At 37.6% G+C, this 14,531-nt stretch overlaps 1 protein-coding gene across 1 annotated transcript in view; it reads left to right on the forward strand.

Annotated features, from left to right (window-relative positions):
• The window catches only part of LOC138170116 (lipoxygenase homology domain-containing protein 1-like), a 657,842-nt gene that overhangs the window by 353,251 nt on the left and 290,060 nt on the right, over window positions 1-14,531 (forward strand). Inside the window, exon 29 of the mRNA XM_069099511.1 lies at window positions 2,021-2,076. Within this exon, the coding sequence (XP_068955612.1) occupies window positions 2,021-2,076 (56 nt within the window). The remainder of the gene's footprint in view (window positions 1-2,020; window positions 2,077-14,531) is intronic.

Consider the following 14,531-nt stretch of genomic DNA (forward strand, 5'->3'; position numbering starts at 1 on the left):
AAGTGAGGAAAATAGGGTTAAGTGACTTGCCCAGGTCACAAAGTTAATAAATGTCTGAGGTCAGATTTGAATTTAGGAAGATGAATCTTCCTGACTTCAGGTCCATCACTCCATCTACGGGGCCATCTAACTGCCTTTTATATAATCTATGGTAATCTCAATGCAGTTTTACTTGTAAACTAGCAAACACAGTGCTTTATCATTCAATTTTAGATCATGTGACTGAGGAGGAGGAGAAGTTTATAGGATTTTCTTTATTCAAATTGATCTTTCCTTTTTTCTATCCTTGTTAAAGCTATGTGTCTCAAGAACTTTTTTTTTTGAGGCAGACATTAACTGGCATAAGTAGCATCTTGTATGAAAATTTCTTTAACAGGCAATGAAAATCTTTAAAATTTGAGAAAATCTCCCATGATTTTGACAGTACTTTCTTTTAATGAAATCTTTTTTAAAAAACAAATTCTACCAAGTATCTTTATTCTATCCAAAAAATAAGCATGATGTTGATTGATTGCCTGAGTTGCTAATGTCCTCCTCCCCAGAGATTACTTTGTATATGCTTTGCATTTAATTTTCAATGTACATGTTATTTCCCACCAATAGAATGTAAACTCCCTGAAGACAGGAACTATTTTGTGTGTGTCTATATATTCCCGGAGCTATATATACCTGGAACATATCAAGTGCATTAAAAAAAAAAATTGTTGAGCGAATGAATGAAAGATTTAATTTGATATTGGTTGTTTTCATTAATATCACTTGATTTTATAAAATCTTTCTAAGAATGATTTATTATTTAATGATTCTTATTTAAATAAGACAGTGGATTCTTCAAAGAATTGACCTGACAACTAGACTTTGTTATAGAAAAAGAAGCTTTTCTTCTTTAGCAATAAGTCAATTTTACATGGAGGAGAGTGATTTTTGATATCTGCTCCATTTAATAGCTTTTGTGTTTTTTGAACTTTTCTTTTAATTAAAATAAATGGAGTTTCTGAAGACCTTAAAAAATTCAAAATTAAGTCTACATTTTTATTATAATCTGTCAACACACTGGTGGTTGCATGCCTGATTTCTTAATTCTAAATATGATAATGGCTCTCCATAGCAAAAGAAAAAAAAAAAAGTAAGCCTCCTAATGGCCTCTCTGCACTTAGATAAGCTGATCATCAAATAGTAGAGTTTATCATCCAGGCTATAGTCAAAACTGGTTCCTCTTGGGAGAGTCTGATGGGGACTAGAAAATCTTTAAAAACACAGGCACAAGGCTTATATTGTAAATCTGCAGCACTTTATGGTTTACAAAGCATTTACTCACAACTCTATGAGGTAGGTAATAGGAGTGCTATTGTTTCTTTTTTATGGATAGTAAAAGAGACTCAGGTTAATCAACTTGTACTTGATCTCATGGCTGGAAAGTGGTAGAGATACAACTGAAAACTCAGTCTTTCTGTTTCTTTCTACATTTCTTCTTTTGAGAGAGCATAGCATGATGACAGGACTAAAGCTGCTCTTATAGATAGATTAACTCAAGAGAGGAAATTCCAATTGACATGAGTTTCTTTATGTTTTTAATCAGGCTTCAGGGCATTCTTAATAAAACCCATATTTTGGACTAGCCAGTCTAAGACCCTAACGTTTTGGATGAAGTTTGAGTTAAAAGACTGGATTCTTAAGAATGGTTTGGTGTGGTTTTAATTCTTTTTTTGTTTGTTTGTTTGTTTTGGTCTTTTTGGAAGGGGGAAGTTAGGGCAATTGGGGTTAAGTGACTTGCCCAAGGTCACATAGCTAGTACGTGTTAAGTGTTCCAGGCAGGATTTGAACTCAGGTCCTCCTGACTCTGGGGCCAGTGCTCTACTAACTGTGCCACTTAACTGCCCCCATGGTTTTAATTCTTAAGAGTTTTTATTTTTAAAAAAATTCAGGCTACAATAGAGCTTAAAATACATTTTCCTTTCATAGAAATACATTACATTTCAATCATTTTATCCCATTAATTGATTTACTCCTGTCCACACAGATGGCTGGATGAATACCAAGATGATGGGAAGACTGAGAGGGAGCTGCTTGCAAAAAGTAAGTAGAGTGAATGGAAGTCAGCTGATGGACAACTGTTTTGAAAGGCTAATTGGTTCTGCAGCTATGTAATGGGAATGTAAATTTTGAAGATCTTCCCTGCCCCTAGGCTAAAGTGCACCTGGAGCCTGGGGTGGGAGGCTTGTTTTTCAGTAGATACTTCTTGATTGGCCAGTGAGTCAATAAGGTTGTTACATTCTCTGAGCCAGGAGAAGGCTATATAAGCCCTGATGTGTAGCTTTGTTTTGGGGGCTCACTTTGAGAAATGTTCTGTGATTTGATATGGATTCTGGGAAGCCGTTGTCCGGAGGGCCCCCCCCCCTCCGGCTTTGAAAAAACCCAGATGTTGAAACCCAGATGTTGACTGGGTATGGATGTAATGGTTGGACAGTTTGGAAATCTGTCTACTTGATCTGTTTCTGTCTTGATAATTCTGTCTGTGTATTCTGAAGTTCAGGGTGCTGACCTTTTCCCCCTGAACTAGATAAACGATATATGTTTGACTAATTAAAGTAAGCTTATTAACCCATTTTGAGTTGCTTTCCTTTATCAAAGCAGATCCAAGAACCTGTGGTGGCAGCAAACCCTGAGGAAGCTTGGGGTGCTTGCTGCTACAAGCTACAAGCTTATTTTTCAAAGGTTATCAATATTATGTCGATGTTGTGGTTGACACTATTTGATAAGCAAGGAAAGATCTTGAACCAAGGGTTGGCTTAATCTGGACAAATTAATTTCTTTCAAGAATTTTGGTTACTAGAGAGGCTGTATCATTAATTTATCTGACCACAAACTCATTTGTTAATTTATAAAATGCATTTTTGGGTTTTTTTTCAATATCTATGGCTTAGATGAGTAACTTGAATAGGAACTGAATGGTCAATATACACAATCTTCATTAGCCAGGGGTCTGAAGGGATAGCCCCATCTAGTGGATAGAGGGCAAACCTGAAAGCCAAGAAGATCTGGATTCAAGTCTTACCTCTGACACACATTAAATGGCCCACCCAAATCACTTAGGCAAGTCATTCCTCAGTGTCCTTAAGCAATTCTCAGTAAAACTGAACAAAGTTATATTCTAACACTTGTTAGAATAATAACACTTGTTAGAATATAATCCCGATTCAAGTAGGCATTCGTTTTATTTTTATTCCCAGAGCCTAGCACAGTGCCTGGCAATAGGAAGGGCTTAATAAATATTTACTGATTGATTATCAAATCTACATTGGTAAAGGAAATCTACACTGGTAAAGGAAATTTCCATACTGGGAAATTCTCTTCACTGAGAAAACCACAGGCTCCAACACCCTCCATTGCCTCCCCGATGAAGGTTTTTGTTCTTCCTCTGCATTTGAACTCCTTTGCCTGGCATTCAAGGCTACAATGTTATCCTAGCTTTCTAGACCTATCTAACATCACTGTCTTCTACAAATGCTACATTCCAGCCAAACTGGCTTAATGTCTGTTCTCACAGACATTTCCCACCTTTGGAAAGTGCCTCAATTTTTCCTGCCTTAACATCTTGCTTATGCTGATCCCTATACCTCAATCAATTGGTCATTGAACAAATGTTATGAAGCATCCACTGTATGCCAGGTACTATAGTAGGCATTAGGGATGCAAAGAAAAAAGGGAAAAAGTCCTTTCCGTCAAGAAGTTTGCATTCTGCTGAGACAACGTACACAAAGTAAAGACAACAAGTGAAGCACTTTATTTGTGAAAGATGCTATGTTATAGGCTGGAGAGAAGTACGAAGGAGAAATCCAAACAAAGCACTATGGGAAATTGTAAAGAGGGAAAAATAATTTTCAGCTGGGACATTTTCATGGTGGAAATGGTAGCTAAGCTGAGTCTTGAAGAGAAGTATTTCAATAGGCAGAGGTAAGGAAGAAATACATTCCAGGAAGAAATGCCTAGAACCAGAAGAAGGTTGGATAAGCTCAGGAATGGCTAGAACATAGTCCAGTCTGGCTGGCCCATACAATGTTTTTAAGGAGTATGATGGGAAATAAAGCTGGAAAATTAGTTGAAGCCAGATTATAGACGTCCTTGAGTCCCAGGATAGTCAGAAAATGTCATCTGAAACCTATGTGTCTTTGGTCATCCTGCCCCTGAGAAAATTAATTCAGTCAGGAAGAACGGGAAATTTCTGTTCTGGAAGTAAAATCACAATTATGACTAGTATAACTCAAAACAGAGAAGGGCAAATCCATTAAATATGTCTTCTGTTGATCAGAGAAAGGAAAAGAAAAAAAATAAAAACTAGTTCACACAGAACATAAGGGTTTTCAAATGGAAAGCAGGAAAAAAGGGAAATGTGCTCTTTTTTTTCCCACTTATGGAGCATAAACTGGATTCTGAAGAATTAATATTGAAAGAACTAACAGGAGGCAATTTTTTTGGAAATTCTGGCAAGATGGTAAATACATGACAGTAAAGGCACTATTAAGGGCTTTTTAATTTTCAGTATGGTTTCTGTTTCTTCAAAAATCATCCCTGTATTTTTACCTTCTATATCTGAAATAGGGGGTAGAGTGGACTTAACAATGCATTTACCTTATTTAGGGAATCAGTTACTTGAATTAGTCAACCATTATACTAGTGTGGTGATAGCATTAATATCTAGCATTTGTATAGTACTGTAAGGTTTTCAAAGCACTTTTAGAAACATTAACCCATTGTTTACAAATATTAGCCCTGGAAAATGGTGCTCTTATTATCCCCATTTTCTATGTTTTGTGTTTTTGTTTTTTCGAGGGCAATTAAGGTTGTGACTTGCCCAAGGTCACAAGGTTAGCAAGTGTTAAGTGTCTGAGGCCAGATTTGAACTCAGGTCCTCCTGATTCAATGGCTGGTGCTCTATTCACTGCTCCACCTTGCCATCCCTACTCCCATTTTCCAAATGAAGAAACTGAGACAGGAAGAAGGTAAATAGTTTGCCCATGCTGTTACACAGCTACTAAGTGCCATTAAATTACCTAATAAATAGTTAAATTTATTACAGAATCTGAATTATGGACTTCCCCCCCAAATCTGACTTAGACAATACCTGAGAAGACCAATAATGATGCTTTTATTATGTGAAATGATAATAAAGAGAACAAAAATGGGAACAGAAATATTAAAAATAAAATACTTTATTTCAATGGAATGAAATGTTAAATGAAAACTTTACACAGAAATATATGTGTATATATAGTTATGTATATGCATATATATACTATATATGTATGACCTGTATAATTATTTTTCAGTATTCATCTATATGTGTCTGTGCATGTTTTTTTCCAAGAGTACCTAATATAGCACAGCAACATATATGAGAGATTCTGTTTAACAATAGCTATATAAAATTCAGCACATTTAATTACTACATTTCAGATGTAAGGCACTGGAGATACAAAGACAAAATGAAACAGTGCCTTCTGTAAATGAATTTACATTCTTCTGGGGGGATACAACATATACACAACTAAGTCAACACAAATATGACGGTGCTTGAGAGTCATTGTGGTGAATTGGACAGAAAGTTGATTGTGGAGACAGAAAAATGTGAGTTCAAGGTTCACCCACCTCTGGCATCTACTGGTTACAGGACCCTAGGAAAATCATTTAACCTCTTAGCACTTGAGGCAAAACTTTAAGACTGTATGTTGGAGGATAGATGCCAACTGCATCAGGAGAAGGAGCTCCTTATTGGAAGCTACCTATTTAGATAAAATCAAAGGCCTCATCTTAAAAAAAATGGAAAAGGAAGAGAGTATTAACATTTGGGGTGCTCAGGAAAGTACCTCCTATAGGAGGTGGCATTGAGACATTGGAATCTAAGGATTCCAAGAAGCAGGGATGAGAAGGGAATATATTCTTGGCATGTGTGACAGCCTTTGCAAAGGAACAGAGATGACAGATGACAAGTCATGTTTGGACATCAGCTAGTAATCCAGTTTGGCTGGAATACAGAATATACTAAGGGAATAATATGAAATATGCCTGGAGAGGAGGGTAAGGGCCAGATTCTGGGGAACTCTAAATGCCAAACATTAAATGCCAAAAGAGGACTTTGTATTTTACTCTAGAGGAAACAAGATTAAGATATTTTGAGTGGAGGAGTGACATGGGCAGATATGAATCTAAGAAATGTTAATTTGGCAGCAGTGTGAAGGATGGATTAGAGAGGCCATAGTTTTGTATGGCCAGAAGCAGGGAGAACAATTAGGAGACTTTTACAATAATATAAATTAAGAATTATGAGGGCCTGAATGAATGCTAGTGATTTTATGGAGGTTGAATAAAATAGGCCACTTTATGGTTTTACTGCATACTTCATGGCACATAGTAGGGATCAATTATTGCTTGCTGACTGATTTTGTAAAGGGCTTTATCATGAGGCAGATGTGGGGGTGTCTTATTCCCACATTATAGTTATAAAACTAAATGTCAGGGAACTTTATAGGAACATGTTTGAGGAAATGTCCCTAAAGTGAGTGGGCTATTTGCCTGGATAATCTCTTAATATCCACCAATACATTGTATAGATAAAAATAGAGCATCGTTAAAGAGTGACAGTTTAATTAATCTGAAGGATATACAACTTCCTTGTGATTTCATGGAGCATCTTTCTTTGTTGAGCTGATTCAGTGCTTTTATTGGCAAAAAGTGACAGCTCTCAGCAAATATTATCTACCACAGTTAAGGAGAAATCTGCAGTTTTCTATGCTGATAATCCCCTTGAACAGTTAAATTTTAATTCACTTCCAGTAACAAAGAAACCTCCACAGGTGGTCCTTCTTTTCAAATTGATGTTAGTGAAAGGAGACTCATTATGATTCTGAGAGGCAGTGAGAGTCAGTGTGCTGAGCACTGGACCAGAAGTTCAGAAGATGTGAATATTAATCTTGATTCTGGCAGTAACTTAGCCAGTGACACTGGGCACATAATAACAACATCCTCAGACCTATATTTCCTTGCCTGCAAAATGAGCATGAACACAATCAACCAATTTGCACATGCCTTTGAACAGTGTTGATCATTGAATCTTAATGTTCCATCCAATTCTCAACTTTATACACACACACATACATACACAGACATGTATACATACATACGCAGACACACACAGACATATACACACACACACACATATATATATATATGAAAGGGGATCACAAATGCATCAATTATTATTTGTAAGTCTTACCTGAAACTCTCCTTGTCTTGAGAAATGGTGTTTAATTGGGTGTTTTGGGAACGCCTCAAGATACTTAAAAAACTCATTCTTTGTTTCTTTACAATTGCTTTTATGAATCTGTTCTTACCCTAGTGAGATATTCTTTAGGAAAAAAAAAGAGACTTGAGAAATGTTTTGTTTAGGCTAATGTCATTTTTGATAGATAGGAAAAGCTTCTGCAGGAAACTACATTTAGGTGAAAATAGATTTTAAAGAGACAGCAGTAGCAACTTTATGTCAGAGTGCATCCAGGCTTCCTTGGGGTATTCTGAAGTTATAAAATTAGTTTCAGAAGCTGAGTATAATCTTTTTTCTTGATTCAATTAAACTAGAAGTGATAAAAGTTCGAACATCATCAAATCAATGTAATTGAATTCAATAAGCATGTTTTGAAATACCTATTATGTACCAAGCACCATACTAAGGTACTGCAGGTAAAAAGAAGACTGAGAACCCCTCCCTCCCCTCCAAAAGCCACATGTAGTGTCTGTCTTTTTCAAAATTCTGTTGAGGGAATACAATAAGTAATTAGATAAGTATATGTGTTATTTTAATTTGAGCAAGGAGTTAATTTGAGTAGTGAAAAAATAACTACAGAGAGCAAATAGGCTTCCCATAGGATGTTGTCTATATAGTCTATAGCCATTCAGTGAGAGGAGACTAGCTCAGCCCTACTGCTGGATACCCTAGGGGATTTGAAGTACTTCCCCACTTCTAGGAGCTCATCTCAGATATGAGGACTGCAGGAGGCAAGAAGGGAATAACTGTTCTGAAGGACAACCAGCCTTCTGGATGGATAGATATGGACTAATTAGCAGTGTTATATAAATTCAGTTATTTAGGGGAAAAATCGGGGGGTCAGATTTTTAAAGTGTGTTTGTATGCTTTGATGTACAAAAATTTATTCAATTGTTCTTTCTATAGAACAACTCCCAACAAATTTTTGTTGCAAAATTGATAGTGGTTGCATTTTTTTTTTCATTTGAAAGGAAACATTTAGGGAAAAGGCACTGTTTAGTCTTATAGAATCTTTTACCCTCTTAATTTGAATGTAAAGTTTAAAAAGCTTCTCTGAGTTCCTTAATTCCTTTTATAGATTTCAGGGGTGTTATTTAAGGACAGCGATAACTAAACTGCTTCCACCAAGGACTCCTTTGGGCCTTCTAATTAAATTCTATGGACTCTTTACCATTCTTATTTTTATACCCAGGTTTCCCTTACTGTTCTGCCCCATGGTTTTAACTTTGTAATAACACAATACCACTGTTTTCACTCTCTAACATATTTCTGGTTAGCAATCATCAAAATACAGTCTCATAGCATCAGAAGCTGGAAGGGAACTAAGACATCGAGTCCAACTCTCTCCTTTTACAAATGAGGAAACTGAGGTTCAAAGATGTTAAATGACTACAAAAGTATCTTGTGATAGGTTAAGATTTGAACCAAGGTTCTCCAATACCAGATCTGGTGGTCTTTTCATCGCACTACATTGCTTCCTTTGATGTGCACGTCAGTGTAGGAGTTTCTTTGTTACATAGTGGGAACTTCTAAGACAATGAAAACAGATGTTTAATTTGTGCCGTTCAGTGATTAGCACTTCTATGCTGGGTTGTGCCAAGTTATGGTTTTAAAGATTTTATACAAGTGAATCCTCTTTCACAATCTCAAAGACATGTACTATCTGATAGCAATAATAATTACTTCCATTTCCTAGGAATAGGAAATGAAATGCTGAGACATTAAACGATTTACTCAGTCACCTGCTAAAGTTTAGGCCTTCTTATTTCTAACCACAGCTGCATCCTTTTAAATAAATGAGTATGAACATTTAGTTCTCTCTTCATATTCAACAAATGCAGGCTGTCAGGGTCCCCATATGAATATATCTTTAGTAGTACTTTTTCACTCATGCCTTCTATGTCTGATCACTTTAAAAACAATGCCTGCAGAAGTGGCAGAAAGAGGGTTTCTCCCTTCTGGCTCTATTGCACCAGCAATTCCAAGCTCAAAAGACAGTTGATGATCACATTCCACATTACCTTTGCCCATGTTCTTTTATAAGTCTCACTTGACTAATGAATACTATTTATATTTATATTCCCCAATGGTGGAAGATACAGATTCAATGATATACACACATATCTATATCTACATACATATATAGACACATGTACCTACACACATACATACATATATATGGATGTGTATGTATATATACACACGCACCCTCACATCTATCTATATCACCTATGGCCTGCCTTCCTCTCACTTTAAGATACCGAAGGTTAATAATAATATTTATAATTCACATGCATATACGGCTTTAAAGTTTACAAAGCACTTCCTTTACATACCTGTCATGTCTGACTCTTCTTGACCCCATCTGGGGTTTTCTTGGAAGAGATATTGGAGTGGTTTGCCATTTTCTTCTGCAGCTCATTTTATAAATGAGGAAACTGAGGCAGACAGGTTAAATGACTTGCCCAGGGTCACACAGTTAGTAAGTGCCTGAGTCCAGATTTGAACTCAGGAAGAAGATGTCTCCCTAACTCTAAGACCAGAACTCTCTCTACTGTATCCCCTAAATGTCCTGTATTAAATAATATAAGTACTATTAATTCACTTTCCAGATTAAAACTAAAGTTTAGAGAGATTGAATGCCTTCCCATGATCACAAAGGTGAGGAAAATGAGCCCGAGAGTGACCACATAGTTCCTTAGAGTAGACAGAAAGGGCTAATTAGTGAAAAAAAATGAAGTCAGAATTTTATTGTTTTTGGCCAAAAATCCTTGTCAACCTTCTATCCCTCCACAGATCTTTTTTTTTGTTTGTTTTTGCCTTTTTTTGGAGGGGAGAAGCCTAGGCAATTGGGGTTAAGTGACTTGCCCAAGGTCATACAGCTAGTAAATGTGTTAAGTGTCTGAGGTCAGATTTGAACTCAGGTCCTCCTGACTCCAGGGCTGGCTCTCTATTCACTGTGCCACCTAGCCACCCCCCTCCACGGATTGTTAAAGTCAGATGGAAACTCATATAATATATGATCTAACATTCATTTTCTAGATGAAGAAACTGAGCAGAGAGACTAGTTGTTACCTGCACAAGTTCTTAAGTCTAGGAAGAGGAATTTTAAGAAGAAAGAACAAATGAATGGTCATCATAGGAGGTTCTAGGACAAAAAGAGTCAAAATGTTTCATGGTACAAAAATGGGTAATGCCAATTTCATAACAAATAATCAGACCAATAGATCCTTCTATTAAGACCACAGGGTCTCAACCTTTTCCTCTAAATGATAAAAGTTTGTATCTGTCAATCAACAAGCATTTACTAAGCACTTACTGTATACTAGGCACTGTGCTCAGTGCTGGGGATGAAAGGGAAAAATGATATTTGGCTTCAAAGATTTTATATCCTAATGGGGGAAACAACATCTATAGAAAGAGGCACCTAAAGACCATATTCAGAGTAGATGGAAGGTAACCTTAGAGGAGGTGGTACTGGCAGCTGGAGAAGAGGGAACCTGAAAAAATCCTCCTGCAGAAGGTGACCCTGGAGCTGAGTCATAAGGAAAGCCAAGAATTCTCAAAGGCAGAAGTGGAGAGGGGGGTGTATTCCAGGCATGGTGGATAGCCAGGGCAAAAGGCACAGAGAGCGGGTATAACATGATGTGTAAGGAGCATCAAGCCAGTAGGCCTGAACCACTGAGTGGGTGAAGAGTAATTTTCAAGAAGATTGCAAAGATAGGAAGGGTCCAGGTTGTGAAGAGGGGAAGCTTCACATGTGGAGGGGGGAGGAGGTAATCTTTGGTTCTAGAGGGTCTGAAGGAACTCCTAGAGTTTATAAAGCTGTGGAGTGAAATGTCTAGATCTGCATTTTACTAAAATTACTTTGGCAGTTGACTGAATAGAGTATATATTATAGTAGGGAGGGACTTGTGAGAGGGAGACCAATTAGAAGGCTATTGCAGTAGCTTAAGCAAGAGATAAAAAAAAAAGCCTGAACTGGGTAGAGGCTGCATATGTGAGAATTACCTAATATGTCATACAGCAAACCTACCTCTTGGGCCAACTAGGTGGCACAATGGATAGATTGCCAAACCTGAAGTCAGGAAGACTCATCTTCCTGAGTTCAAATCTGGCCTCAGATACCTATTAGCTTTGTGACCCTGGGCAAGTCACTTAACCCTGTTTGCCTCAGTTTTCTCATCAGTAAAATGAGCTGAAGAAGGAAAGAGCAAACTATGCCCCCTAACTTTGCCAAGAAAACCCCAAATGGGGTCATGAAGAGTTGGACACAGCTGAAAAACGACTCAACAACGAACTTACCTTTTCAGAGTTGCTATGTGAGTGCAAAATAGAATCTAGTGTGGTTTCAAATACTTGGGGCAAAGCAAACATACCATGGAAGATTCTTTAACTCAGGACTCTACAAGAGAAGTTCACTTGACTAAAGAAAACTGTTGAGACCAGGTTTTAATCATAGCAATGGTCATTGTCTTGTAATAGGTAAGTATTGCCATCATAAAATAATATTAGCTTTATTTAAATAGCATATTACCAGTAGGGTGATACGAACCATGTTGCTTATCTATTTTAATGAATAGGCATTTAGCAAGCACTTACTGTGTTTGAAGCCCTGCATTAGATGCTGGGGTACAAAGAAAAGCAAAGCATAAAAATGGTTCCTAACCTCAAAGAACTTATGTTCTGTGGGGAAGGACAGTGTGTTACTGAGTACATGTAAAATGACTCTTTCTTTCTTTGTATCTACATTTGGGGAAAAAAACCAAATGAAAAACCACAATTACAGCTTTCACTGGCCTTGGCAAGTCTGCCTACTATTCTAAGCGGTAGGTCTTTTACAAACTGCTTGAGATTGCTTTGTTCTCATCTTAGCAGGCAAGACGCTGCCAGCATCATCCAGAATTCCTGACTTTCCCAAACTTGAATCCTTTCAACAGACCAGACCTCATTGCTACCACCACAGTAGTATTTTTGGTCAGTCAGCCATCTAGATCCCATCTCCGAAGCAGTTCCCTGACGGATACTCTTTTATGACTACGTTCTCATTGCCCCTGCTTTGATCAGAACAAATAAACAAGCAAAAATCCAAACAAGTCAAAGTAATAATAATTTTCAAAATTATCTTCTTTCACCTAAAAAAACGGAGATAGAATGTATCATTTAAGCATATTGCAAAGAGCATTGAACTTGGAGTCTGAAACCTGGGGCCAAGTCCTGGTTCTATCACTTAGCTCTTTGACCTCCAGCAAGTTAATCAACTTCTCTAAGCTTTGGTTTCTCTGGGAATTGTTCTTCTGGGAATAATCTTCCACTACCTACCTCATTGTATTGTTGTAAGAAAAGCATTTTACAAATGGTGTATCAGAGATATAAAAGTGACTGATTCTTCTTTTCATTGGAAGGTCTCTGTTATAAATAACCTAGTCCTAGTATAAATCTTGCCTTCCTTATATTGTTACACACACACACACACACACATTTTAAAAAATCATACCAGCAGATTGTCTCTGCCCTCTCTTGTCCCACAGAAGGTTTCACCATACATTCTTTAACTTGATGATGCTGTTTGACAGTCTGAACTTTCCCCTCTATGTGGATATACCTACCTTCTCTCCATAAGCCAAACACCACCAGGGAAGCAGCACTGAGAATGTTTTTGTGTCTAAACTGGGGAAAATTGATGTGTTATCATGTGGATGGTGTCTGACACGGAAGCAAACTCCCAATTTACTTTGAGCTACTCCCCAGAACACTGACCACCAGTTGCAGCTACTGATAGGGATTTTACTTTACCTTAATTTATTCTATTTATTTCTAGATTCTGGAGCAGGACAAGGGACATTCTAGTGGGAGGGGGAAGGAAAAAGAACATTTACTAAGTGCCTGCTATATACCAGACACTGTAGTAAGGATTTTTTTTTTTTTAACAAATATCTCATTTGATCCTTACAACAACACTGCAAGGTAGGTGCTATTATTATCTCCATTTATAGTTGAGGAAGGGCAGCAGGATGGTGTGTGAAGTCAGGAAGATTCATTTTCTTGAGTTCAAATCTGGTCTCAGACACTTAGTAACTGTGTGACCCTGGGCAAGTCACTTAACCATGCTTGCCTCATTTTCTTCACCTATAAAATGAGTTAGAGAAGAAAATGGAAAACCATTCCAATATCTTTGTCAAGAAAACCCCAGAAAGGATCACAAAGAGTCACTCACATATGACTGAAATGATTGAATAGCAGCAACATTAGCTGAGGAAACTGAAAGAACTAATGGGGAAAGCCAACATAAGAAATTAAGATAAAAAAGGAGGAGAGACAAAGGTATACTGGGCATGGGGTCATGGTAGAGGAAGTCTGGAGAAGAAAGAGACATGGCTGGCCTGGGAGCATTCTTTCAGTAGAGACTGTGACATTTAAAAATTTCAAGAGACATAGTTTCTGGATAAGTAATCATTTTATTAATAATACTAGCATTTAATAATAAAAGAGGTCAGAGACACTATTGAATGCCGAAGACAGTCATGGTTGTGGGCTCATGGCTTATATGCCCATGGAAAAGTGGGTGTTCTAGAGGGTGGCCATCAACTCTGATTGGTTAACAATTAATAAAATAATGAATATTGTATGTTTGTCCTTCATTTTCAAAGAGGATCCTGGCATCAGGGAAATGATGACATGACTTGCAGTTGACTTTGATTTTAGTGAGGGAGGGATGTGCAAGGTCACCAGCCTCACTTTCTCCTCCAGAGCCACCTGAATCTAGTGACTACCAGATATTCATCAGGATGACTGGAGATGACCCAGGATGCAATGGGAGACCCTGGCCCTTTTATGCCTTTTCATGTATTCACTTAGAGTGAGGTAATGCCCATTCAGTGAATAGGCCTCTTTGAGAAGTGAGTCTAGGGGCCCTCTTTAATTAGAAAAAAAAGAAAACAAACAAAAATCAAGCTGGGAGGGGAAGACCCTCAGGGGTTGCTGTTCCAAAGAGAAACAGTTACCACTGACATTCAGTCTAAGCCAGGAGAGCCCAAAATATAGCCATCGACTGGAGCTTAGGCAGGTACCTATTGTGGCCCAAAATATGAACTTCAGAGTAAACTGGGTTTAAGGTTTTGTGAAAGAAGAACAATAGAGAGGGAGAAGGAAAGGGAGAGAGAGAGAGGAGAGAGAGAGAGAGAGAGAGAGAGAGAGAGAGAGAGAGAGAGAG

The sequence above is a fragment of the Petaurus breviceps genome, unplaced genomic scaffold, assembly GCF_028583685.1.
Source record: "Petaurus breviceps papuanus isolate PSGF00001 unplaced genomic scaffold, PetGlider_PUasm1.0 38, whole genome shotgun sequence".
NCBI classification, from domain to species: domain Eukaryota; kingdom Metazoa; phylum Chordata; class Mammalia; order Diprotodontia; family Petauridae; genus Petaurus; species Petaurus breviceps.